Below are 26,222 nucleotides of genomic sequence, written 5' to 3'. Positions count from 1 at the left end.
CTTACAATATAAAGCACCTTGAAATGACAGTTGTTGTGATTTGGCACTATATAAATAGAACTGAATTGATTTGAATTTGTTTTTTTCTATTACCAGTAGGAAAAGTTGATTTGATAAACACCACAAATAAGAGTGATGTCAGAGTGAACCAACACCTGGTGCACTCGTCACTGCAACAAGGTGAGAGGTTTGAGATCAAGTCATCTTTAGGGTATCGGATCACCTGCTTCCATCTCACCGCATCCCTAGCATCGTCTGTCACACCTCCTTCACTACATCATGAATCTTCTCTGTTGTCCTCCTTTCCTCCTGCCCTGCAGCACCAAATTCAACCCTTCATCCCATTTGTTCAGCATCCCTCATCTGTGCATGTGTATCTTACCCTCTCTAACTTTATCTCCAGTGGTTTAAAATTAAGTGGCTGAAATAAAGCAGGTATTAAGGACAGATGTTTAACCACGAATCCACACATACAATAAAGAGTCAAGTTAAAGAGAAGACAGAGGAAATGGGATCAGTGCACCCTCTTTATTTTGATTTATATGCAAACAAGTAAAACCTTGTACAGTTGATCCTTACACTGCTTCTGCAAAGCATTTTTAAAAACATTCATGAAACCGCTGTAAAATTCAAGTTTCAGTTTCAACCTTAAAACAGCCAAGTCTACCAGACATGGATCTTCTTTGAATTTAGGACTTAATCCATGTCTGGGAATCTGGCTGCATTGCCACAATCCCTTGTCATCTTGTCATATGAAACTCTTTGGACAAAACTTCCTAGCTAGCCTTACCTTTTACAAAACACTTGTACACCCAACAGGATTTATGAAAGCCCCTTTTACAAGTCTGGAGTTTACCAGATGTTGGTATATACTGTACTTAAGATGCAGACAAATAGACACCAAACTGAAAAAGTGGAAAACACAACGTTTAAAGCCACCATACCAAAAAAAAAAAAAAAAGAGATTAGCTTCAAATGCTTTTATGAATACACATGGTAAGCAAACTTTGTACAACACTTGAGTTCTGCTCATGTCGATTCATCTGATGACGTGTCTCTGGCTACTGTTTGAGGTGTGCGCGTTCACTCATTTTCTAAATGTGCACCACATGTATCTTTATAAGGGCAATCAATACCAAGCAGCAAGGTGAGACTGTTCGCGTGTACAGGCCTCTGTATAAAACTATACAGTACATGTAACAGATACAGTACATTCCTGTAATCCTGTTTGATAAATACAACTCCATACAGATACACACAAAGCACAGCAAAATATCTTAATTAGACTAAATCAGATCCTGCAGTCCAGAGAAGCTACAGTACACGCGTTCTCTGCTGCATAGTTAAAAGCTTACATCGACACTCCTGCTCAAAGAACGGTAAAGTGCTCGAAAACTTACATCAAGGCAACAGCAGAACTAAATGACCTTTGACCATCATCATATGGAAAGTGGGTCTCCCAGTTAAAACAGGTGAGTACTCCTCCTGCGACCAAAACTTTACCATATACTGAAATGTATGTGGCAGATTCCACTGAATGACAAGCAACGGCATCAAACCCAACTGTGGGTTCTGCATCTTTTTAAAACTACAAACCAGGAGCCAAAGACTGGGGTCAGAAATGTCCTTGTTTTTTTGAAGAAAGTCAGATTTGATTTTGAAGCTAATATAATTAAAACCTTTCAAATAACAAACAAAGTTTTCATAAATACAGTTCGCTCTTTTATTGTAGAAACCTTCACTCTTGTTTGACCGGCAAACTATATTCACTAATACAAAGTTATCATTGTTTTAAAAGGCTGACTGACCGTGTTAGGCCTCAGTTACATGGGCCTAGACACCAGTTGGAGACCAACTGAAAACCACCGGTTGTTAGGGAAAAATTAGTATTGCACAACCTGTTGTGTGTGGTTGCTGGCAGTCGCTGTGAAACTGACTGCTAAGCCTCAGTCACTCACTAAATCAGCATCTTTCTTGAAAACTATGGCAGCTGTCATAATCTATGAACAAAGTAATCACATGATGGTTTTTGGCATAGCACTACATTTGAGAAAACCAGCAACCACTTTCAGCTGGTTAGGAAATACACAGATTTCCCTAGCAACTGGAAGTTGCTATGGCGTCGCCAAAGCCTCTCTCTTTCCAAAAGAATGTGCCTCTGTACACACATGTGGACAGACCACTAAAAGACAATCAGCTATAAATTAATTAACCATTAACTGCTAATCAATTCCATGTCACATTGAATGAAAAGAAATTAGCTTTTCTTTCACAAACAAGGACAGCTCCAAGTTGCTGCAAACGTTTGAGCACTACCTGATGTTCCTGCTGCTTGCTAAACAAGAATAAACATGATACTTGTGGGTTGAGCTAAAATGTAGTATTTCTGCTTTTTATTGCACTTTAAGTTCAAGCAATGCTAAATTTGTTGCTCTTCGCATCAGCCTGTTGACCTAGACTTTGTGCCAGTTTAAGTCTTCCTGTTATTCACCATTTACTCAGCTAAAAGCTTAATGGAATTAGTGGAAAGGTGAATACAATCACTCAACACTGATTAAATTCAAACTCAACTGAATTAAAACCCAAAATCCAACGTAATATATCATTTACAGGTTCTCTACCTGAAAAAAAGGCATGTGTAACAAGGATTCGCACCCCAGAAAACATGATTATGAATCACAAGGAGCAGCAAACGCTTGAATACACACAGTGATCTTATCCGTCCGTAGAGGTCAACGGTAAAAAGCCACAATATGGTTCTCATTGCTTTTTCCAACACCTGGCACACACACTTCGCTACTATTGTTTAGAGCCCTATGTAGACAGAAGTGCAGCCTCTTTAAAACCCAAGTCACAGCCATGGGCCTCTAAGCTCGTCTGTAAACTTGTTTCAGTGCAAGATATAGCTAAATGTAACAACAAGCGCGCACGCACACACACACACGCATATACACAAACACAGACTCACACGCACAAAAAACCAACAACAAAAAAACAAAACAAAAAAAAAAACCCACAGCAGATTATAAACATGCTGCTAAAAGCACTGGGGGGAACCCGAGCTGAGGTTTAGATAGGCTTGTAAAGCAGAGAAGTGACATATTTCTTCTTGTATCTGTGAGTCGCACTCAGCACCATTACTCCATCCTAACCAGGAGAGGAAAAAACAAACAAACAAACAAACAAACAAAAACAGGCTGTCATTAAGTTGGATCCAAAGCATCAGAACAATGCAATATGCTCCAATTTGTGAAAGTACCAACTACGTACATATTGGATTACTGTTGAATACGCGATTTACCACAAACCTCACCACAGGTTTGGCTCACATTGAACCACCTAACTGATCAATTAGCTAATAACATAATAAAAATAATGCAAGAGAACTGTAGAAGTAAGTTCTGAATGTGGTCAGTGGTGTGAAACGATTCACACCACTGACCGCTAGAGGTGGGAATCACCAAACATCCCACGATACGATATTATCACAATACTTAACTCACGATACGATATTATTGCAATTTCTAAAAATATTTTGCGATATTCAGATTCTGTACATAAAGGTAAACTTTATCAATATTCATTTTATCTAATATCAAAGTCTCGGACTCAGTCTTTCTCTCAGTTCAGTTTTATTGTTGACAAACTGAACGGTTTGTATTACAGTCTAGTCCAAGTTAACTGAAACCATCTGGTACAATTATAGCTATTCTGAACTATGCAATATGAAAACTATGCAGGCCCTTCAGCAACTGAAGAATTTGAAAGTAAATTAAAACAAAATATAATTTTACATTAAATAAAAAAGTTTTAAACTTAATTAAAATAAAACATGTCTTAAATTAAAATAAGTAAACTGTCATGTTTATTGCTGCAATAAAAAAAGTTAAACACATTTGGACAGTGTCAGGATTCTTGCTCAGAAAAAGGATCAACATGCTCTGAAGTCAGAGCACAAAAACTTTTTTTGTAACAAAATATCGATTTCTGCTGTCCCTGTATCGATACATTATTAGCAAACAAAATATCACGATACTACACAGTATCGATTTTTCCCCCACCCCTACTGACCACCCCTACCAGCTTCCCCCTTTAAAGCAGAACATCTTCCCTTTGTCTGCACAAGGACTGAAAGAACTGATATAAAACTGATATGATTAAAAATCATGTTCATGTAAATGTGCTGGAACATTTAACAAAAAGAAAAAAAGAGGGTAGGGGAGCAACTACTAACTTCCGTGAAAATGTGAGTCATGAGTCATTCTGCTGCAAGTAAACCTACCTTTATTGAAAGTGCATATAGGTGATTTAGCATGACATGGTTGGGTTCAGGCAGCAGGGCAGGGTCACACTAACAACAGACAGTAGGAGGAAAAGTCACAAAGAAAACAGTAACACGAAAAGATGAGTCACATCAGGGTCTAAAAAATTCTATCTGATTTGTAAACTGAGAGAAAGGTGCGAAAGGTGTAGATACTCACAGATATATTGGTGTCCTTGTTGAGAATGACTTGAAGGAGGTGAGGCGGGAGGATGGGCGGGGCTTTGAAGTGCTCCTCAGGTCTGAAGACATACTGCTCCTGTCCATACGGACCAGGAGGAGAGCTGGACAGGTCTAAAGATACAGCAATCACATTTATATGACATTTCACATACACACTTTACTCTACAGCTACTGACCAATTAAACACTAACAACAACAATAAAAAAGCTGTATTCTTTATTGTTGTATTTATTTTGGCATTTATTATTCAACTCCTTTCCTGGGAGCTGTATTAAGACTTAAATTGCTGGGACTGTAAGTGCAAGGTCAGGAAAGGCATGCTGCAATATGACAAGGCACTTTCCAGTTACTATTTACACATGCTGATTACCTTTAGTTGACTAAATAATTCAATAACGGAGCAGGCTGACCTGACGTGTCGGAGCACTCCAAAGAGTCGACCTGAAGGGCGTCAAACACCTCAAAGTCAGACTTTTTCACATGGATCAAGTTGTTGATAGTTCCCATCTGGCTGGTTACCACCGGCTGCCGAAAAAGAGAGAAATCATCACAGAGGAAATGAGGAAGCATGTGTAAAATTAGCAGTTTCCTGCACAGTTTTCCCTAAGGCAAAAGAGCTATTTAGCAGCTTTCACCGAATAGAAGGGCTTTTCAAAGCTTTTCAGTCCCTCTGAGGTCTCAAAGTCCACATTTTGTGAGGATAACACAATACAAGATGGATGAAACTTAAATGCTAAATTTCCACAAAGGAATGTGTCCCTTCCTTTTTGAACTGTCAGAGGTCTCTGCACCATGCCAAAATGCAGTGTGCATGAATAAGTTAATGGAGGGAAAAAAAATGAAGCTACTGTACCTCTGATGGATCATGCACCCACTGTCCATCTACAAAAAACTTGTACTGGTGCTCTCCTTCGGGCAGGTCCAGAATTGCCACAAAATCATTATGGCTTAGGAGAAAGTAAGAGAATGTATTAGTGCAATATCCGAAACGTTTATCTACAAACTTTCAAGCTACAGGTTTACTTATAAAAGATAATGAATGTGATAACGTACCGTTATCCACTTCCTGTTTACCTTTTATTTAGCGGTATCTTTGTGTTCCAGTTATTAAAAGAACCAGCAATGTAGACCTCCTTCCCACCTCCGGCCCAGCGGATCACAGTGGGGCGAGCCTGAGGACCAGTTTTAACCAGATCATCCAAATCTGGGGTGAATTCTTTCTCTCCTGATGCCTGAAAGTAGTAAACATATAAATCTCAAATATAAGCTGTTTTGAGAAAATAAAGCTTTCAAATCTGAGGAAGTGGTGTGGAAGACAAATGTGTTTCAATATTATAATCTGCATACCTTCGATTCGGGTCCATGTGTGTTGAAGGTGTTGGGGTCATCTGTGCTGTCCACCATCTTGCTGCTGGGTTCTTGGTCTTTGGAACTGCTGCCACTGTCTGAGCGATGGGCCTTGGCACCATGCCGATCTCCGGCCACTCTGTCACTCGTGTTGCCCATGGTGCTTCACGTTTTTTTTGCAGTGCCACTGGAAATAAAGAACAATCCATTATGTGTTTAAGCATAAAGCAAGATCTTTCAGAAACAAGAAAAAGACTTGAAGAGACAAACAGACTGTAGGCAGAGATCAGCACTAGAAATCTTAATAGCTCATGGTAATCTCCTGTTTTTTTCCCCCATTATAAATTTTATACATCTGATACGGATGAAACACAGTTTGTCTATGAAGCAGGAAGACCCCCCAGGTTTTCTGGTTCTTCAGTCAATAGAAGAACCAGAAAATATTTTATTTAATTTTTGAAATCCAGCCTTTAATGTCTTATAAACTTTTAATTTTTTTGTGGTTTTCAGTGTGGAACTATCTGTTTTTTTATATATCTCCAATTTAACAGATCTACATCAGTACAAAACTTTTGATGCTGCTGACAACAAATTGAAAACAAAATATGAATATGAAGATCTCTTGAATAGACACCATAGTCGATCTCCAGTTATCCAAAAGACAATACATCACAGAAAGAAGCTGAGGCTGACCACAGGCTATTGTGACACATGTTTAAATACAAACTGAACCTGTTACATGAAACTATTTGTTCAGCATGACAAACACCATCTTAACACGATGAGCAGCAGCCTGACTCAGGCAAAAAAGCTAAACGCCTTTGCAGTGGGGCTAACCGGCTTACCGGTCGGTAGACGGATAAAAACAGAAAGGTGAAACAGGGACTGTCTTCTGGCCGTGTTTTTGGACTTGAATCATAAACCGCCTAACGTAAATACAATCATGCTTTCAGACATAACGTAGTAAGAAAACCTCCATTAGTTAACGCCCACTAGCTAAGCTACCGCCAAATCAACAAGTTTTCACCACAGAACTTAAAATAACACATACGCAATTTTGCCATTAGTAAATAATCATGAGTACTCGTACAGCTTGCCGACGGAAACCTACCGTAGTTTCCCCACCAGCTGTTCTGCTGTGTCCACCTCAGGTCACTTCGCAGGAGAATATTTTTAGCCCCTGTTGGGAGTTAGCTAACTGCTAGCTGTCACTGTCTACAAGCAAACGACCAAGCTGTTTGCTCTGTTTATCTGCGCCGCAACAAACACTTTCACCATTAAGTTGTGGCAGACGGGAAAAAAAAAATAAAATCACCGACACTCTCCACCTATCTGCACATTGACTTTAGTTTGTGTTTTAGTGGAGGGCGGGCCCACCTCTCTACAACAACTGCAGAGAGCCCAGTGCTGCCCCGACTACGGAGAGCGGTTAGGACAAAAACTGTTCAAACAACCGAAAAAAAGGGCTGAAGGTCGCCAGGAAGGCAACACCTGTCACAAAAACGCCACAAAATGAAGAAGGTTAAGAGACACCCACAAGGAACTTAAGTAAAATAAATCGTATTTTACGACTGACTGCATAGTTAAAAAAAACATAGTAAGTAATAAGCAAGTAATGTGATCCCAGTGAATATACAGCATTGTGCAAATCACCTCTCACCTATTTATATTTCCCTTCTAAGGAGCCAGACTTTACTGTAAATTTTTTAGTGTTCTTCAGCAGCAGTTCTCCAGGATTTCTGAAGATCTGTCAGTTTTATGTTTTTGACATTGACTGCTTTTTCACTTATTTTCAGTCCAATCTTTTCAAAGGAATTTTTAAAAATTGTTTTATTATTATTATTACTTTTATTATTATTATTTATGATGCCTACTATCAAACGTTTAATTAAAAATGCGGTTTGTATAGTATGTCTATACCCCCTGAGGCCCCAGCTTCCAAAAATCCTGGGGTATTTAACTTGTCTATGTGGGCAGTTTCATTTGAGCTTGAAGATACGGATTATGGAGCAGGGGCTTCTCTCAGTCCTTGGTGATGTAAACTCACTTCAGTGTGGACATGACTGTGTTCTGACTGTGTTCCAGGAGTTTTAAGTTCGTGGCAGGATTGAGCCTTGATGGTTCCTGAACATCCTAACCATTTTCCTCTCATCTGACAGTGACAATTTGGGTCTTCTTCTAAACTTTGGCAAATGGATGACACATCCAAACAAGTTGTTCAAGGAACAAGATTTCTGGACCTGCAATTGTTTAGAAAGAATTGTTTAGCTGTTTAGCAAGAATCCAAAATTCAACTGTACACATTTTCCCTTCCCTCCTAATTTTGGAGGATTTAATTTGTTATGGAAAAAAAATGCACCCAGAAATTTCAATCAAAAATACAAAGCTGATGCAAAAATATTCTCAGTTTTTGTATTTCTGTTTCATCTCCTTCATCATAGATGCTAACCGGATGGAAGTTCCTTACTGACACCAACACAAAGTTTATGTTCTGTGTGGAAACAAATCCACAGTTTTTGTCTTTATTGACCACTTGGCAAAGATTTCAACACATCAGACCGAGTTTCCAATCAGTGATCCTTACATTACTGAGGAGGCAATATCAGCATTCAAGCCTCCCTGGAAGGACCAAGTTTCAACAGCTAATAAATCAAGACTAGTTTCAAGCTCAGAAAATGTCACATAAACTAAACACAGAAGATTGTTATCATGCATGCTACATCTAAACTCCATCCACTTGGCTGTGTGAAAGAGTATGAAACAAATGAATGAATGTTAACTGTAGCAGGAATGTGTTGTGCGTATGTACTAGGTTGAAATGAGGATTGAAACATGACAAACATATGCTTCTTGCAAGTATTTTTCATCGTTAAATCCCATAAATAAGCATAACTGGAAACATATATACAGTAATTTGTATAGTTATAAAACACGTCTTCTGATGTTATCATCAGATTTACACACACATAAGGCACATTTAAATCGTTATCAAACAGAGAGATCGGTGGTTTTCACATTGCACAAGATGTGTGTCTTCATTCACACACTGTTCCAGTGTTAACAAGTATTCGTTTGTCCAAGCCAGCTATTTTTAGTGGACAGCTGCTGATTGGAGAACAGTTTGTTTGGAACCGCTGTCACTTAGGGCAGGTGTTTACAAAATCATGTATACAGTGCATAGACATGTGAAAGGTTCAGCTGACATAGCGTCATTTTTCAAACAAAGGAAACGCACAACGCTATGTCGCGTATTTGTTTCATCACAGTTTAAAGGAATATCCGTGGCATAAATGAAATGAGCCATTATACTTAACACGTTTTAGTGTTTTTCCAGAACTGTCTTTTTGTGTGTAAATAACGCAAGTAAATGGAGGAAGAATGGTATGTTTTACAGTAAGAAAAAAAACATTTGAGCATGCATACCACAAATTATTAATGCTTTAACTACTGGCAGACGGCTCTTAAAACATGCACTGTATGCTTGATTGCCGTCTGTCTTTTTGGAATTATTTCAGGCATTTTCAAGTCTGACATATTAAGTAAACCTTATTTTGCAGTATCATTTGGAGATCCCTAAGCCACTCTTCATATACTCATAAACCACGTAGCTAATGCTGACTGCAGGAATGACTTTCATGAAGTTCGGCAGGATGCCCCGGTAGAGTCCAAAAACACCATCTTTGGCTACAATCTTCTTCATCAGAGAACTCATAGAAGGCTGGTTTGATGGTTCCAGAGATGCTGCAAAGAAATATTAGCTATGTTAGAGAACCAATTAAAAAGCAAAAAATAAACTCACTGGCCACTTTGTTAGGTACATCTGCCCAACTGACTTAATGCAAATATGTAATTAGCCAGTCACATAACAGCAACTCAACATATTTAGACATGTAGCCATGGTCAGGACGACCTGCTAAAGTTCAAACTGAGAATCGTTTAAGTGACTTTGATTGTGGCTGGTTGTTTTTGTCAGACAGGCTGGTCTGACCATTTCAGAAACTATTGATCTGCTGGGATTTTCCCACACAGTCGTCTCTAGGGTTTATAGAGAATAGTTAGAAAGAGAAAACATCCAACGAGTGCCAGTTCTCTTGGTGAAAATGCCTTGTTGATGTTAGATAACATGTAAGCATGGATCCATCCTGTCTTGTATCAAACAGTGCAGGCTGCTGGCAGTGTAATGGTGGAAGAAATACTTTTTTTTTTTAGCACATGTGGGGTCCCTTAGTACTAGGGATGGGTACCGATACCCTGTGCCATTATGGCACCGGTTCTGACATAAACGGTAGTAACCAGACCGAAAAGCAGCGCACATTTCGGTGCTTTTTTTCTTCCTGAGATGTCATACACTTTGGATTCCAGCCAATCATTTTACCTTTCCAAGGATAGTAGGCGGGCCCAGGTACGTACGTTCTTTTAGAGCAGAGCTACAGATTAAAAATGCCCAAGGCGAAGCGGTCAAAAGTCTGACTGTACTTCACAGCAAAAGATGCAAACTCAGCAGCCTGCAACAAGTGCTTTAAGGTGATACTGTGATACTGTCAAAGGACGTAACACCTCGAATCTAATGAAACACCTGGTGACGCATAGCGTTTTTTTAAAAGCCGAGAAATGCACCGTATTTGATAGCTTGCTGCGAGACCTTTCACTGAGCACATCTACTGCGGATGTGGTAAATCTCCATTAGCGAGTTAGTGCGGATCGCCCCGTGCATGGGGCTGGACGGTGCTTATCATTTTGCAGAAAAAAAGAGACTGCTGAAAATAAAAACGTAAGAGGTTTTTGGACAAAGTTTGTGTTCTCCATTCTTAAGCACCGGTTTGAGCACCGGCACCGTTTCAAAAGTACCAATTTGGCACCTTACTTAGTACCAACTGAGCATTGTTCAAGCACAGCAGCCTACCTTAGTATTGTTGCTAATCACGCCCATCCCTCTATGACCACAGTGTACCATCTTCTGATGGTTAATTCCAACAGGATAAAACCTCATATCACAAAACTCAAACCATCTCAAACTGAGATTTTGAACATGACAATGAGTTCACTGTTCCTCAGATGGCCTCCACAATCACCAGATTTCAATCTAAGAGGAGAGTCACATTGTGGATGCCAGTATGAACCAAGGATTGTCTCTGGGGAATGTTTCCAGCACCTTGCTGAATCTATACCAAGAAGAATCCAACCTGATAACAGCAACATGTAACTAATAAAATGGCCAATAACAGCCAACATTTTTGTCTATTCGTTTCTTTACTCATATAGCACTGATTTGTCAGTTTGTGAGACCATGACCCTGTCTAAATGTTACACTCAAAAAACAACTTTCATCTCAAAGTGAACAACATTAAAGAGGAATGCCCTTTTTCAGATGGAGCCCCTTTACATTACGTGGGCTGTAACACAAGTATATATTTACAGAAAACATGGATCACTTTTACAGAACCTTTACACCATCAAATGCAACCCGCCCACCTTGAAAAATATTGTGCTATTATTATGCTACGAAGGGGCTACCTAGTTATGTCATTACTATTTTCAAATATCAGGCTGTGTTTACCTTGTGCTTGCATCCGAGTGCGCACAAGTGCGAGTGGATAGCTTGCCAGCTGGCCACAGGTACTAGAGATGGTTCCACAGCCCAGCAACACCAGCACTCCAGGGTTGGCTGACTCAGTGGCGTAATGTGCCAACCAAGTGTTCTTTAGAGTCTAGAGAGTTATGATAAGAGAAATGAGAATTCAGCTAATGTGCAAAATCAGCATAACACAAAACTTTCTCTCATTTAATTTAATGCAACTCTGCACGATGGATTGGTTTAGTGCGCATATAAATGATCTAATTAACTGAAGTGCAATCCATGGTGAAATATCCATGCGTCACAAAGCCAGCATACCTCATAAACAGCCAGGTCTATCCCAGCGTAGGGAAGGATGCCCAGTGAGTTTGGTACGTAGCCCTTGTAGAAAGCTTTGACGCCCTCCTTCCTCAGGATCTTCTTGGCACAATCAAACATTCCTGCATACTGGCCAGTTTTCCTAAGCGTCAACCGCGTCTTTAATACCTAAGAGAGAAGCAATGCATAAAAAATACAAAAGAGGTCAGATTCGGTTGGTTTGCGTGGAGAGGAGGTGTTACCACATCCAGTGAGGCAGCATCACAGATCTTGTTACCTCCATTGGGTAGATTGTTGTCTGTGCTGTGGCCCCAGCCAGAGAGCCAGCCAGAAACCTCTGGTGGGTCTCAATCTTCGCTCCTTCTGATGATAACAACCTCTTATACTGTAGCAGAAAACGTAAAAAGCCACAATATTTGTTACTACATTTAATAGCTGCAAACAGAAGTATTTAAAAAAAAAAATTCACATTTCAGCGGTATGGTTCCTTACTTGTTCATAAGCCATGAACTTAATCGCCGTCTCGGGTGCAATCTTTAAAACATTTATTCCATTTCCCCTCCACAGTGAAGTCACACCTCCTTCTGCAATCATTTGCTTAAAGCCCCCTAGCAGACTTATCCGGTTGGCCTTTGAAGAATGAACCTGCAGTGCAAATATATGCTTTAAGTAAAACACGGTCACAGACATCTATTTATCCATCTATTTGTTCCACTTCTGTCATATTTGTCACCTGCATGAAGACTTTCACTCGGTCCAGTGGGGCAGTACCGGTACGAGAAACAGCCCCTGCCACAGCACCTGCAACAAGCTGCTTCCACCAGCCACCTGTGCTCTTCTCTTCCTCTGTGAATTCATCTGGGATTGCAAGACTGTCACCTATGTCCAGAACCTAGTGATTACATAAGCAGATTTACTCAGCGAGACCAAATTCATGAACCCTGGCACATCTGATTTACAGTCATGGGAAAAAGAAAGCTCTCACAGGACTCTAAGCAGTCCAGAACCATTTTTAGCAACAATAACGTTAAGTATGATCATTTTTATCAGTCTTTTGCGTCAATGTGGATGAATTCTTATTTAAAACATTGCTTCACTTCATTGAGGTTTGCAGGCACAGCTCTCTTAAGGTCCCACCCCAGGATTTCAGGTTGAAACCTTGATTCTTTTCTTTTTCAGCCATTCTGTTCATTCTGCAAGACAGATGGCCTCATATTTGACTCTAGAATACTTAATTATACAGAGGGGTTCGTACTCAGTGGCTGCATGGTACTTCCTCCTCTGTGCTGGCAGCTGTTATGAGGCGTTTGTGCTGATATGCTGAGTTTGGTTTTCACAGCTTTAAATATATTGATGTGCATTATGGCCAAACATCTCCAGCTTGGTCTCATCTGTCCAATGACATTGTTTTCACAAGACTGCATAGAGTCCTGTGAAACCCTTATTTTTCTTCTGACTGCATGTCTGTGAGCAGACGGGATAATACTGTAGATACAAACACAGACTCTTATTAGTATTTCTCTTTATGTGTAATACACATTATAAAATGCCTTATAGGTGAATTTCTTTGCCTTTGATAATGACTCTTTCACTGAAGGGTTGTGCCACTTAAGGGTTTCTTTGTGTGGTTTCAAATGTACAAGGTCAAAAACAACAACTTCTCCTTTTTGAGGTCAGTGATGCAGAAGCAGTTATATTGTAACCAGAAGGCAACATTTACAAAATCTTCAACACGAGCTGTCAGCCAAAAGATGAAAACATTATAAAAAAAACAACAACCACCACTATTTTAGATGTGTAAATCATTTAAAAGGGTTGTAAAAAAGGATATGCAGTGAGGAAAAGCTGAAACCCTTTGAGCCAAAGAATGATTTGAGCTCCTTGTCCTTTCACTAGAATAACTACCGAGCTGAATAAACCCTTATCTAGTATATGCAGCGTTTTCCCCAAAGCTTAAAGCACTACTGTGAGCTCTATTTGAAGCTGAAAGTCAAACTTAGAGTGCCAAGTGGGAATTTTCAACTGTAACGCCGCCTCAAGTTGGACTTACAACTCAAGATGTCAGTGCAGCCCCACCAAACCTGAATTAACAATCCAACATGGCAGCAGTATACGAAAACACAGTAAAGCTGTACAACTTCTAACCTGTACTATCAATGTTGTATAGCTCCCTAAATGAGCCACTCACAGAGCACTGACCAGACTCCATCCATGAATGTCCTGCAGCACGGTTTATAAGTATTGCCAGTGATGGATACATGGCTCTACCTTGCTAAGAAGCACAACAAATCCTGTTTTCCCTCTTTTCCTACTTTAATACTGGAGCACGCTCAGTTCGGTAGAGACACCCAGCTCTGATATCTGACTTCTGAGATAAATGGAACACATCATTAGTTAAAAACACACTCTACTGGCAGTCTAATGCAAAGCTAAGGGGAAAGGCAAAGGTTCTTGGACTTGCTGCGGTCATCTGTAGGGCACGTTTCCTGTATGACAATGCAGTTCTGCCTGAAAAAGACTTCTGAAAATTCAGATACAAGCTCTGTGAAGGACAGGCACTGTTTGGCTCGTGGCTAAAATCTTGCGCTGAACAAGTACTAGAGCAATCAAAGATGTCTTTCTTAGCACTAGCAAGAGGTGGAGGAGTGAGCTGGGGGGGGGGGGGGGGGAGAGTGTGCTGCTATGACCTAATTATCTTGCCCAGGTCACCACTTCCAAAGCTGCTGCCTTGTGTGAACTGCAGAGGAAATCTATAAAGCTAGCACGAGAGGACTACACAGCATGTGATTCGCTTCACAGCAACTGCCTCTGTGTGTGTACGTCCACTAAAAGCACTTGTCTGTGATACAGACAGTATATGTGAGTGATTTTATATGATACATACTGAGGAGTGTTTCCAGTAGCGTATAATCTCTTCCAGGTTGTGAGCAGGGCATAACAGGAAGTGTTCCCTCCACTCGTTCCAGTCAACCATCATGGTTCCATCTATATCCATACTGAGGAAACACAAGTTTTTATCCTATGAAATGTATGATTATTGTATGGAAGTACACTATCCGATCACATATACTTCACATAATCTTAAATTTTATTCTTCAGACACATTGTAACCAGACACATGTCACAGTGCGTAAAAAGTGGAGGTCAAACCTCTGTAAGATTTTTAGGGCATCCTCTCCGCTGACACCTATGCCCAGCTCTGCAAGAGACTGCTGGATCTCTGAGGAATCGATGCGCCCTGACACATAAACACTCCAGTGAAACAAGCTGCAGTATGTGACTGTGTAAACATTCACTGGAAAGCCATGTGACTAAAGCAGAGCGTTCATTTATTTCTTGCAACCTCCCTCCTCTCCCTACCATCATCATTTTTGTCCAGGCTCTTAAACGTCAGCCACAGCTTCTTCTCGTGCTCCTTCAGATACTTGGTAAACTCGTTGAAGTCCAGGCACCCGTCTTTATTTTGGTCACCAGATGACACTATTTTCTGTAAGGTAGAGATATAGTGTAAGTGTCTCTTCATTTATATTCACAGTGTCTCACTCTCTGTCTCTAAAACACACACACACACACACACACACACACACACACACACACACACACACACACACACACACACACACACACACACACACACACACACACACAGGCTGTTAAGTGTCACATTACTACGGAAATGCATGCAAAACGAGCAGGCCAGGACTTGAAACTCATATCTCTGTGTGAGTCCTCTCCCTCAGCAGACTGATATTTACCTGTGCAGCACCCTGGCGGAATATGCCCATTGCCTTGAGGCCCTCTCGTAATTCAGCAACATCCACCTTCCCATCTTTGTTGGTATCGAGCCTTTCAAACAGGTCCTGGTACGACCTCTCACTGTCGGTATCCCAGCACCGGGCATTTGACAGTAACGTCCGTAACGTCTGATACATTGTAGAGCTAATGTGCAAACTGGGTCCAGACCTGAGCCGTCCTGCAGTCGGAGTCAAATTAGCAAGCCATACTGAAAATCACCCATAAATCCAATGCAAAATCCACATGCGAACTCGTCGTAGGCAGTGACAAATCGGGCTTTTACTCGGGTTATTCTGCAGCCTGCCCTATGCAAAGGTGCGCTCCGGAGCGTTTCGGGGGAACTGCAGTGATCTGTGGGCGGAGCAGTATAGGCTACGTAACTACACAGAGTTTTTTACGGAAAAGCGGGAAACATGGCAGCATATGAAAGCGGTGGAGAAAAAAAAAAAACTCACGGAGGGACCATATGCATAATCCGGCTTATGATTTTAAAACCGAAGTTAATCATCGTTTGCCCATGTGACATGTGAGAGTGCATAACAGAGGACATTTAATCTTTTCATGTAACAGGACGTGTGAGTACAGCGCAGCACCGCTCCTCTCCAGCAGAGGGCGACGTTTCACTGCACAGAAACAGCAACGGGGTAATACTAAACTGTATGCATAACACACTGAGGTTATTATAGGTAACTAAACCAGATTTCAGTCAACTTGAATTACCCCCCCCCCCCCAAAAAAAAACAAAAAACAAAAAAACAAAACAAAACAAAAACAAAAGAAACCACCAACTTTATAAAAAAAAAAGCAAAAACGAACTGAACAATCAAGCAGTCCCTGACACGACAGCCTTTGTGTTGTAATATTTGTTCTACACTTTTAAATCGTACCCTTGATAAATGTTTCTGTACTATAGCAAACAAAAAGACAGGCAAACTAAGCTTAAATATGAACAATCAAATCCACTTTGGAAAATAACTGAAAGTAAATTGGACTGAAAACCAAAGCATTTTAAAAAGTAAATAAAAAGGCAAAACTATAATGTCTCTGAAAGGTGCACATTCTCAGAAAAATGATAGTTTTTAAATGTTCTTCAAAGAACCATTTTAAAAAAGGTTCTTTGAGAAACCATTTAAACCATTTCTTAATGGTTCTTTGGGGCACCTTTAAAGGTTCTTCAGTGAACTACTGAAAGAAATGGTTCTTCAAAGAACTATTGCTTGAAAGGTTCTTTGTGGCATTAAAAAGGTTCTTCTATGGTATCAGTCTAAAGAACCACTTTTGGTTCCAGTTGACACCTTTATTTTTACGAGTGTAGAGTAGCCTATACTATATGTGCTGATAACTGCTGTTTCAGCCTGTTGACTGGTTATGCATCAGCTCAGGATTGCTTAAATTTGAGCGACTTCTGGTTTATTTTGTGAACGGTATAAAAGTCACGTCTAACCACAAGTTGGATACTTCCTGCCATTCCCATGGATGACACCCAAAAGTGTCCGCACGTCTACATTACTGACAAATGAGGCTATGTTTTAGATAAAGAAAAAAAACTTTTATCCATCAGTCTTTTAGTAGATTCAAACATCTCCACCATAAGCTAGAAGATTAAAGCTGCTCACAGCCATAATGTGCTATCTGGTACTTTTCCCATGTGTTGTTTTTATATATTTTTATTTTTCAGTAAAGCAACTGAACGCATTCAATTTAAATTTTATTAAGATAATTCTTTCATCTCTCATATCACATCCTGTTTGCACGTTGTTCTATTTTATCTTGTTAAGGTAGTCTACTTTATTTAGCTGATTTTATTATAGAATGTAAAGTCATGTGAAAAACAAAGATTTCACCGGACTGCATGTAGTCATGCTAAAAACAAAGCAAATCCTTCCTTATTTCAGGGTAATTAAGCGATTAAGTAACAACCAGGTTTATTAATTGATCAGGAAGTATGAGCACCTCTTTAAAAGCAGGGATTTTGGCAGTTTGCTGATTTGAAGCGTTCAGTCTTCCCAGGAGTGGATGCCCAAGCAAATTCAGCCCAAAGCCACAACATGTGATGCTTAAAGAAATAAGAAGAACATCACACCACAGTTTAGGTTTGCAAAACTGCCTCAGAGCAAACCACGCGATATCTGGACTAATATCCTTTGGACAGATGAGAACAAATTGGGGATGTATAGCCATAATGAACAGCACCACATCTGTAAAAACCTTTTCGCATAACTTTATTCAGGTTTTCCAAACCTTTTTTGTGAAAGTAAATGTTATCATTTTTTATTATTATTTTTGTCCTCAGCTAGCAATTACTTCTGTAATGATCACTTTGCTCACTACTGATAGAAAGATAAGATAAGATAAAGGTCAGGTCAGGTTAAACCGTATACAGTCTGAGATGACATTGTTCCATGCATTTATTAACAACGTTTACATTTTAATAGTGCTAACTGCGGACAACTCAACTTTAAACCATCTTGTTTTGCATTTCCTCCTTTTGTCACATGCCACCTTCTGTTTTGTCTTTTATGGTCAGTGCTGACCCCCCACAAGAGGTGTTGCTGGTGTTGCCCCAGTGAGTTTCAGCCACACTGTAACAACTGTACCAATACCCACCTACACACGTTAAATTCGGGCTGTCGGCATTTCTTTTTTTTCCCTTTAACCTAGCTGTCCAATCACACCGCGGAATTTCCCTGGCGTCATTAATATTGTGTTTCAGTGGGTGGGAAGGAAGAGATTTGAACTTTGAGTCGTGTCTGCAGAGCAGCGACAGCTGAGTGAGCAGCAGAGACAGCTCGGAGAAAGTGTTCGGCTGTCTACCACCTCCACAGTTTCACCCGGATACTTGCGCTGCACAGTCTCACATCATGTCGTTTATTCTTATGAAGAAAAAGAGATTTAAATTTAAGGTGGACTTCGACTTGGAGGAATTGTCGTCGGTTCCCATTGTCAACGGAGTTTTATTTTGTAAAGTCAGACTACTGGATGGAGGTTTTGCTGAAGAGTCCTCCCGGTAAGATTTTTCTTATAATTTAATTTAGCTATTTATAGCAACAGGTCACTAGTTGTTTGGGAAGACTTTCATCAGTCAGGCCCAAATTCAGCTTATTTTTGACATCTGTTTGCATTTATTGCGTCGTGGTTGCTTCTTCGGTGCCTACAGCATTCCGCTGTATTCGTAGCTGACGTTTAGCTAACTCAACACCAGCTGTTCGCTAACTTAAACAACTTAAACTTACCTCAACGACAGTTGAAGACCTGTATGTAAGGAGGCAACAGAAATGACCAGCAGAGTGATTTAACGCATTAAAACGAACACAGAGACTCTCGTTCGTCGTTTCAAGAGACAGATACTTTTTTAAAAATCTAACCCATATTTGTAAAGTTTATCTAAGCAATTGCTAAGCAACAACTGCTGTTAATTGTGTAGTGGAACAGTGAGACCACCGGTTGGGATATTAACAATAATGGTTAACATTGGGGTGTTTGTTTGTTTAATATAACACTGACTCTGGTTGAAACAAATATTTAAAGTTATACTTTCATTCATTGTTTTTCTAATGATTAAAAAAAAAATACAAATCTACAGTAATCACGTGTCCCTAATTTATGGCAGTGAGAAGCCCCAGAACAGATTGTTGTTTTTTCAATTCAAAGGCGCATGCTAGGTCATAGTCTCCTGGGACGCTGTTTTTTACTGTACGTTACTTTAATGAGTCACTCTGGAAAAACGGAGTCGGAAGCGCTGGCCCTCATTACTTTGCTATGGTAACTCTCCCTAAACTATTGTGTAAACACGGTATTCTTAAGTTTATCCTGCCTCAACCACTGCTTTTTATTTCCTGCTTCCTTTGCAAATAACCTGCAAACACTCTGTCTGTCTGTCTGTCCGTCCGTCCGTCCGTCCACCCACCCATACATACCTTAAAAAAACAACAACAATAAAACAACTTTGTTCCCAAAGTTTGTAAAAGTTTTAGCTATCATTTATTTATTTGGCTGATTTTTCAGGTTTTGACTGGTGATCCTGTGCATGGAGCTTTTGTGTCTCAGTGATTGTAGATGTAATTGCTCGATAATAACTTGTCCAAACCATAACTTTCCTTTTTGGAAGATAGATAGATAGATAGATAGATAGATAGATAGATAGATAGATAGATAGATAGATAGAGAGTCTGCAATGATAGGATTGCATTCAGTTTCATTGCACATGTGGAACAACAATAAAGATGTGTTCTGTTTTATTCTACTGCCCAAAAAACTACCTGGCTACTTTTGTGGTTTTGAGAGCTGCTTTTAGAAGGACAGTATAAAAACTATTTAGAAGCATCTCATTATACTTCTTGAAAACCTGCATACAAAAATAAAACTGTGACATTTCCTAACATAAAAGAATGTGCTAAATTGATACGCATGTTTGTTACTCAATATCAGACTATTGCAGTTAAATATTTGCTGAGGATGAGTTATCTCAAGACATCATCTGATAGACAACGAAGGACAAGGGTTGGAAATTAGCAATAACTATAAACTTTATATGCAGCACACCAGTTTGAGAATTGCGGAAGCATAAAAGGAGCTTGTTTACTGCTTGAATAAGTGCTAATCCTTTCTTCTCCACACATTTGGAAGCTATTAAGATACTGTGATATATCTGTATGTCCACTAGTGATTAAATCCACTTGTCTTACAGGGAGCCCGTCCAAGCCAACTGTGTGCGCTGGAAGAAGAAATTCTCTTTCATGTGTAAGATGAGTGCCAACGCTGGGACGGGTGTGCTAGACCCCTGTGTGTGCCGTGTGTCGGTGCGCAAGGTACAAAACCCTTTGTTTCTGTTTTGCTGACACAATTTAGAATGCACAGTGTGAGTTGTTCCATAGCCATAGTTCATGCAGTGAACAGAGACTTGAGTGTCTATTTACATAAGGTTAGAAGAACTGTTGTAACTTCAACACAGCAGTTCATTGTTGTTCACGGACTTTAGTTGTCCTGCAAAAACTTATAGAGGCAAGGAATAGTAAATAAACAGGCAAATGATGTGATATCACTTTTTTGTCATTTCAGGAATTGAAGGGTGGAAAAACATACGCAAAGGTAACACTTTTCTTCTAAAGTGTGTAGAATTGTTGTGGTGGAAAGAAATCTGCTTAATAACAAGTCTTATCAAACCTTTCTAAGATAACGATGATAACGAGGCGTCCTTCAGATGCCCTGAGAATTTTTTTTTTTTCTTAATAGCTTGCAGTTTCTGGCTTTGGTCACTGATTGGGGGGAAAAAAAGACTGACATGTTAACCAATAACTCCAATGAGGAGTTAAAGAATTAAGCAATCTTATTTCTCAAGTTTCCAAGATCCCAACTCATGCAGGTTACATTGTTTCCCATAACTAGACCTGCATTGAATTTCTGTGTTTGTAGGACTTAAATCTCGTGATCCTTTGTAAAAAATAAAATAAATAAATCTATATTTAAGGTATGTCAGCTGACTTCTAATCAGTTCAAACTTGTTGAGTTGTCACTTTTCACTCTGCACAGCTGGGCTTTGCTGACTTGAACCTGTCTGAGTTTGCTGGGTCTGGCAGCACAGTACGACGCTGTCTCCTGGAGGGATATGACACAAAGAACACCAGACAAGATAACTCAATTCTCAAGGTATGACAATGATGCAAGACACACAGCTTTAAAACAACAATAAATAAGATGGAAAGGGACCTTAAGAGTATCTATCACACTGGTCATGTGTTGTCACAGTTCAGTAGTTCACTCTTGTTTGTCTGTTCACATTAAGAAAACTAAGTGAATTTCTCAATAGACAAGAACACATATATATGTGAGGAAGCTGAATGTGTGACATACATTGGGGAAAAAGTGAGCGCCCTGAAAGCTGAGACAAGACATGTCTGAGCTTGTGACTTGTAAACTACCTGCACTGTGGGAATGAGGTTAAAATATATGTGTTCCTCCAGGGGCAAAATAAGAAAATCTTATTATATTAACCACACTTAAAAGATACCGTGTGAAACCAAACTAGAAAGCAGAAAGCTGTATGCCTTTGTATTCCTTTCTAAAGCTGCCAATCCTGTTGCTCTTGTCTCTGTCACAGGTTGTCATCACCACACAGCTTATGTCTGGAGATCCCTGTTTTAAAACGTAAGAGTGCTTCTTCAACCTAACATCTCACACGTGCAACTAAGAAATTCTTAAATTATCTTTTTTTTAATATATATATATATTTATTTATTTATTTAATTTTGATAAATACTCAATTTGGTTTGCATGCCTAACTGCAAAGCTTTACATTTGTGGTTGCAACGAAAGTCTGCTCCTGAGGTATAAACGTCTGCTTCTAACCTCAGAGGAAGTGCTTTCTTGACTTCCTGTCTGTCCTAAAGTGACACCCTTACACATGTTATCAGTAATGAGATCCAGAGAAGTAATGGCAAAGTACTTTGTAGGTAAGGCCTTATTGTTGTCTTATCTGAGAGCTAATGATGCCTCACCCAAAACATTGAGCTGCCCAACCTTAAGAGTGACCAATGGCTGATATGTGATCAGAAGCTTTATGTAGAACAGGTTTGTCGCAAATGATGTGATGTAACGTCGCACTCCTGGCAAAGACTGTACCATGTGCAAACATTAAGCTGCCTTTCTTGATATTTCTTTCCTGTTTCAGCTCATGCTTAGTGTAATAACACACAAGCTGTTGCCCTGGAGATGTCTAGAGCTTAGTCACCCACCCACAGAGTGTTACTCATTGTGTGTGTGTGTGTGTGTGTGTGTAGGATTTACAAAGCGGAGGAGAAAGGATGCTCTTTTTTTCACACTTTGTAGAACTCACGTTACTGTGCCTTTTGTTGTTTGTCAAACTAGAGGTTGCTCATAACTTGCTTATAACTAATACTAACCAGTGTGATCAAACAGCCAGTTGTTTATGAGTAAATGTGTTTGAATATTATCGTCAAAGCTACACAGAAAGTGTGTTTACATGGATGGTTGATATTTTGACTTGGCAGTAAAAGCACCAGCTGATTCCAGTAGGGACACACCAGCTGTGAAGCCAACATGCTTTCTGGCTGCATGTGTTTTTGAATTTGCCCTTCATTTTAATGTCATCTACATACGTAAAACATGCACTTTATACAGTTGTGGCAGAATATCTGCCCACCACAGACACACTTGCATAGAAACGCTTACCCAAAAGTATTCAGAAACCACTTATGTGTTATTTCCAGCTATAGTAGGTGTCTATGATAGCACAACACCAGCGACAGCTGTTCCAGCTGTAGCAAAAGGTGTCACAGTTGAATCAGTGAGCAACCCGGCAAGCTCACCTAGTCGTGAATTATCAATTCAGTAACCAGCTGTGGTTTCCATGCCACAATAAACCAAAAGGTCTGATGTAGGGAAGCTTTGTTTACATAAGTTTTAATGAAGTTAACCAAAACCTGTGTTCCCTTTAGTCCCCCATCTACAGCCATGACTCTGGGGATCCCACAGGCAAATGCAGAGGGTCTACTTGAGGGGAGGAAAGGAGGAGACATGCACATATCACACTCAGTCTCTGGTACGTATATGTAGCTTATGGCAAATACCCTTTAATATTACTGGTCAGTTTCTTACAGAAACACAGATATTTTTTGGGAGACTGTAATGGGGTCGAATATGAAATCAATATTCCTTAATCATGACACTGGATAGCAGTAGCTGCATTTACGTTTTATCATGTTTTATCATGTTTTGTCAATTATGATAGCAAAGCTATAAAAAATGTCTGATTTCTATTTAATTTACTGCAATTTATTATAATTTACTGAATACATCACTTTTTTTTTAACAGGGACTCCAGGAAAGTCTGTATCAGTGCCAGAGGAGCTGGTAACGTTTGGTCACTCTCGAACACCCAGCTATGCAAGTCAGCTGTCAAAAATTTCAGGTAGAAATACTGTGACACACATTTATTCACTTTAATCATTGGAAATGTTCTCATATTTATTTACTATATGGGTTTTTCCCCCTCACATGCTGTAGGTTACAGCTCAAACAACTCCAGTTTAACAGATCTGAGCCATCGGCGGAGCGGGTCAGGAGGTTCTGCCTCTACGGGCATCGGCAGCATCCTTGAACACAGTGATCAGCAGGTGGAGAGAGGAGAGAAGGAGAATAAGACTACTCCCCCAGTCCCAGCAACTTATCATCATACGTTTGACAGCCCTGCAATACATTTAAAGGCTCAAAGGTGATACAGACAGTTACTCTGACCTTGGAATAGTATGCTATTGATAAGATGGTGGTCTTTTGACCACTATTACATTATTTCCATGCTCTATTTAACCTGATGACAATGTATAGTATTTCCTAATTTATAAATGACATTTTTTTTCTTGGTGTTTGAACCCTGTATTTGCAATACTGACCCATGTTTCTCTTCCCTTGTTAGACACCCAGTCAAGCAGAACTCTGTGGAGAATCAGCTGAAAAGAGTCGATGCGACCAGAGTGGATGCAGATGATATAATTGAGAAAATCCTCCAGAGCCAGGATTTCAGCCACGGATTCTTGGACTCCAGTGCAGAGGGTGTGTACTCCTGATCTTGGTGTGGAACATTTCCCACCATGTTGCAGATGGGATCAAGTTACTTTGAGGTGTCGCAACAGTGTAATGTCTCTAGGGGTTAATCCAAGTCCTTAAACCAATCTTGCCCAAGATGATTCATCTTTCATGAAGAATTGCATAACTTATCACAGTAATTCCATGAGGTGTGGTTTAAACTCACATCTGGATAGCTACCCTGTTACAAAGTCTTAGAGAGAGAAGAGTTGTTTGTTGTGTTGAGATTAAGAAAGGATGAGTCTCCCTGTTTATTGAGACAAATGTTGCACACATTTTTGTGTGGAAATGCATCCTCAAGTATAAACTACCTACCTCTGTTCCTGAAAAGATCTTGCTTGCCTAAAACTCATTTATTGGTTGATTTAACCTTAAAACAAGTGGGGCATTTTTTTAAGCCCTGACTATAGGAGCTGATTTTCATTTTTCTTATTTCTAATGTGTATTTGTGTTTGTGTTGCTGCAGAGGAGGGGCTCAGCTTGTTTGTTGGTCCTGGAGGAAGTACAGCTTTGGGAAGCCAGCACATGAGGTGGGTTTGATTATGTAACCATGGGTTGGGGGTGCAAGACACCAGACACCAAACATTTACTATAAATATGGGCAATTAGAAGAAGGCTAAATAAGGGTTCTGATAAGGACTCTGTGTATCTGCTTTATACTCTGTGTAACTGGTCTTCATGTTTTATACTTAAGGGGCACATTTTCATGATAAAAATCAGATCTGCCAGATCAGATGGCGATCCTTATATTGTGTGTGTTTTCCTGTCCTGTAACAAACTGCGGCATTCTCTTTCAGGGTCGCAATTGGAGCCTTTGAGCAGGTGGTCATCAAGCGCTAGGCTTTGGAAAGCACGTGTCCCCACAAAGGGTGCTGTATTATTCTGATGCAGAGGCCAAAGGATTGAACAGTGGCTTTACCATCAGAACTTGCACCATCTCATTCCAAGGGAGATCTAATTTCTCTTATGCAATCACTCTCCAGCTGATGTGCAGCTTAGCCAGGACAGCCCCCTAGTGTTCAGGAAGTGGAGCTGAAGGCCACGTTATTGAAACGTTTTGCAGACTGAGATAATTGGTGCACTGATCTTCTTGTCCTCTTTGGAAAAAGTAAGACATACTGTAAGTCTTCTGCTTACCCCACTTAGTGGCATTTTCATGCTGGGGTTTTCATTTAAAAAAAAATGCTTAAAATAATTCCACATGTCCGTTAGAAGTCTTTGGTACAGCTGTGATTTTTTTTTTTTTTTTTTTTTTAATTCACATGAAGTGACAAGCCAAAATGTCTGTCAGTGAGTTTGTTTTGTTTTTGGTATTTAAGCTGCAAAAACAAAAGAGGGTTGTGGAAGAAATATGGCATATGACTGTGGGTTAAAGAGGGTTTTTTTCCTCTCTCTCATTTTTTTAACAGGTGTTTTCTGCAAGAAAGGTAAACTTTTGACATCTGTGAAAAGGATTTTATCTAAATGTAGATTCCAGACAATTGCACACCTCTACCTATGTAAAATCTAAGTATTATAAAACTGACAATGGTTATAGTTGGTTGGTTGGTTGGTTATTTATTGTGGTTATAGTAAGATTTTATTTTAATAATTCATGCTCAATACAAATGAACACCTTTCTTCATCTGGTTGTGATGAAGGGTTACAGCATTGAAAATATTGACATTAATACAGTTAATTGTGTGTGGATGTTAAGTTAATCAGAATCATAATAATACTAGTAATATTTTTTTTTAGTCACAAATTTGTTTTACCAAATTAAAGATGTACAATGCTTAATGTATATTTTGCTGCCAAATATACATCTTTTTACAGCATCTGTATCAGTATGTCATTCTGACAACCCGCTGGTTATCATCACATGCACATATCAGTTTATAGAGATTAACTGTATATACACTCAGTCAGTTTGTTGACATTTTCCTGCATTTATTGTCAACTTTTTTTTTTTTTAAATAAAAATTTTAATTCTGGAAAGTTTCTATCTAGTATTTGTGCTTCATTTCTAAATCCTAGTGCAGAAGAGTGTGAAAGACAGCCACATTTCAACAAAATAATTAAAAATGAAAGTAAACACTGAAA

The 26,222-nt window shown here is 39.6% G+C and overlaps 3 protein-coding genes across 5 annotated transcripts; 1 reads left to right on the top strand and 2 right to left on the bottom strand.

Annotated features, from left to right (window-relative positions):
- Positions 1-514: 514 nt before the first annotated feature.
- prkab2 (protein kinase, AMP-activated, beta 2 non-catalytic subunit) lies at positions 515-7,482 on the bottom strand. Its single transcript, XM_026149482.2, has 8 exons — positions 6,963-7,482; positions 5,852-6,038; positions 5,579-5,736; positions 5,358-5,451; positions 4,915-5,029; positions 4,482-4,615; positions 4,283-4,351; positions 515-3,147 (listed from the first exon to the last, which is right to left on the bottom strand). Exons 2-8 carry the CDS (start codon positions 6,008-6,010, stop codon positions 3,070-3,072), a joined length of 807 nt encoding a protein of 268 aa, XP_026005267.1. The 5' UTR covers positions 6,011-6,038; positions 6,963-7,482; the 3' UTR covers positions 515-3,069.
- An 852-nt stretch (positions 7,483-8,334) lies between these two features.
- Positions 8,335-18,929, bottom strand: LOC113010733 (mitochondrial adenyl nucleotide antiporter SLC25A24-like). Of its 2 annotated transcripts, none has more exons than XM_026149935.2 (11): positions 18,773-18,929; positions 15,500-15,717; positions 15,105-15,231; positions 14,895-14,982; positions 14,629-14,740; positions 12,478-12,636; positions 12,237-12,389; positions 12,022-12,129; positions 11,745-11,912; positions 11,409-11,559; positions 8,335-9,592 (listed from the first exon to the last, which is right to left on the bottom strand). In XM_026149935.2, the coding sequence occupies exons 2-11, from the start codon at positions 15,674-15,676 to the stop codon at positions 9,411-9,413; spliced, it is 1,425 nt and encodes a 474-aa protein (XP_026005720.1). In that variant the 5' UTR covers positions 15,677-15,717; positions 18,773-18,929; the 3' UTR covers positions 8,335-9,410. The 2 variants fall into 2 exon arrangements, with proteins under 2 accessions (XP_026005720.1, XP_026005718.1); XM_026149933.2 differs by having other exon boundaries at positions 15,500-15,890; positions 18,773-18,926.
- LOC113010734 (EEIG family member 2-like) lies at positions 18,260-26,120 on the top strand. 2 transcript variants are annotated; one of them, XR_013903447.1, is made up of 12 exons: positions 18,260-18,546; positions 20,227-20,347; positions 20,598-20,627; positions 21,069-21,185; positions 21,637-21,683; positions 22,994-23,097; positions 23,371-23,466; positions 23,562-23,769; positions 23,971-24,107; positions 24,607-24,670; positions 24,938-25,248; positions 25,550-26,120. XR_013903447.1 is itself a non-coding variant. In XM_026149936.2 (11 exons), the coding sequence occupies exons 1-11, from the start codon at positions 18,401-18,403 to the stop codon at positions 24,978-24,980; spliced, it is 1,113 nt and encodes a 370-aa protein (XP_026005721.1). In that variant the 5' UTR covers positions 18,260-18,400; the 3' UTR covers positions 24,981-26,120. The 2 variants fall into 2 exon arrangements, 1 of the variants encoding a protein (XP_026005721.1); XM_026149936.2 differs by having other exon boundaries at positions 24,938-26,120.
- Positions 26,121-26,222: the final 102 nt, after the last annotated feature.

This window comes from Astatotilapia calliptera, chromosome 18, assembly GCF_964374335.1.
Source record: "Astatotilapia calliptera chromosome 18, fAstCal68.1, whole genome shotgun sequence".
NCBI lineage: Eukaryota > Metazoa > Chordata > Actinopteri > Cichliformes > Cichlidae > Astatotilapia > Astatotilapia calliptera.
The sequence above is the reverse complement of the archived record's forward strand: the minus strand, read 5'-3'. Positions and strand labels throughout refer to the sequence as shown.

What these genes read in the sequence shown, in the direction of transcription:
- prkab2 (XM_026149482.2), bottom strand. Translation starts at nt 6,010, where the DNA reads ATGGGCAACACGAGTGACAGAGTGGCCGGAGATCGGCATGGTGCCAAG. An exon ending in CACATGGACCCGAATCGAAG is followed by an intron (nt 5,737 to 5,851) that starts GTATGCAGATTA and finishes TACTACTTTCAG; the next exon opens with GCATCAGGAGAGAAAGAATT. An exon ending in ACAAGGACACCAATATATCT is followed by an intron (nt 4,352 to 4,481) that starts GTGAGTATCTAC and finishes GTCTGTTGTTAG; the next exon opens with TGTGACCCTGCCCTGCTGCC.
- LOC113010733 (XM_026149935.2), bottom strand. Translation starts at nt 15,676, where the DNA reads ATGTATCAGACGTTACGGACGTTACTGTCAAATGCCCGGTGCTGGGAT. An exon ending in CCTGGACAAAAATGATGATG is followed by an intron (nt 14,983 to 15,104) that starts GTAGGGAGAGGA and finishes TTTATGTGTCAG; the next exon opens with GGCGCATCGATTCCTCAGAG. An exon ending in CACTCGGATGCAAGCACAAG is followed by an intron (nt 9,593 to 11,408) that starts GTAAACACAGCC and finishes ATTTCTTTGCAG; the next exon opens with CATCTCTGGAACCATCAAAC.
- LOC113010734 (XM_026149936.2), top strand. Translation starts at nt 18,401, where the DNA reads ATGTCGTTTATTCTTATGAAGAAAAAGAGATTTAAATTTAAGGTGGAC. An exon ending in GCCGTGTGTCGGTGCGCAAG is followed by an intron (nt 20,348 to 20,597) that starts GTACAAAACCCT and finishes TTGTCATTTCAG; the next exon opens with GAATTGAAGGGTGGAAAAAC. An exon ending in AAGATAACTCAATTCTCAAG is followed by an intron (nt 21,186 to 21,636) that starts GTATGACAATGA and finishes TCTCTGTCACAG; the next exon opens with GTTGTCATCACCACACAGCT.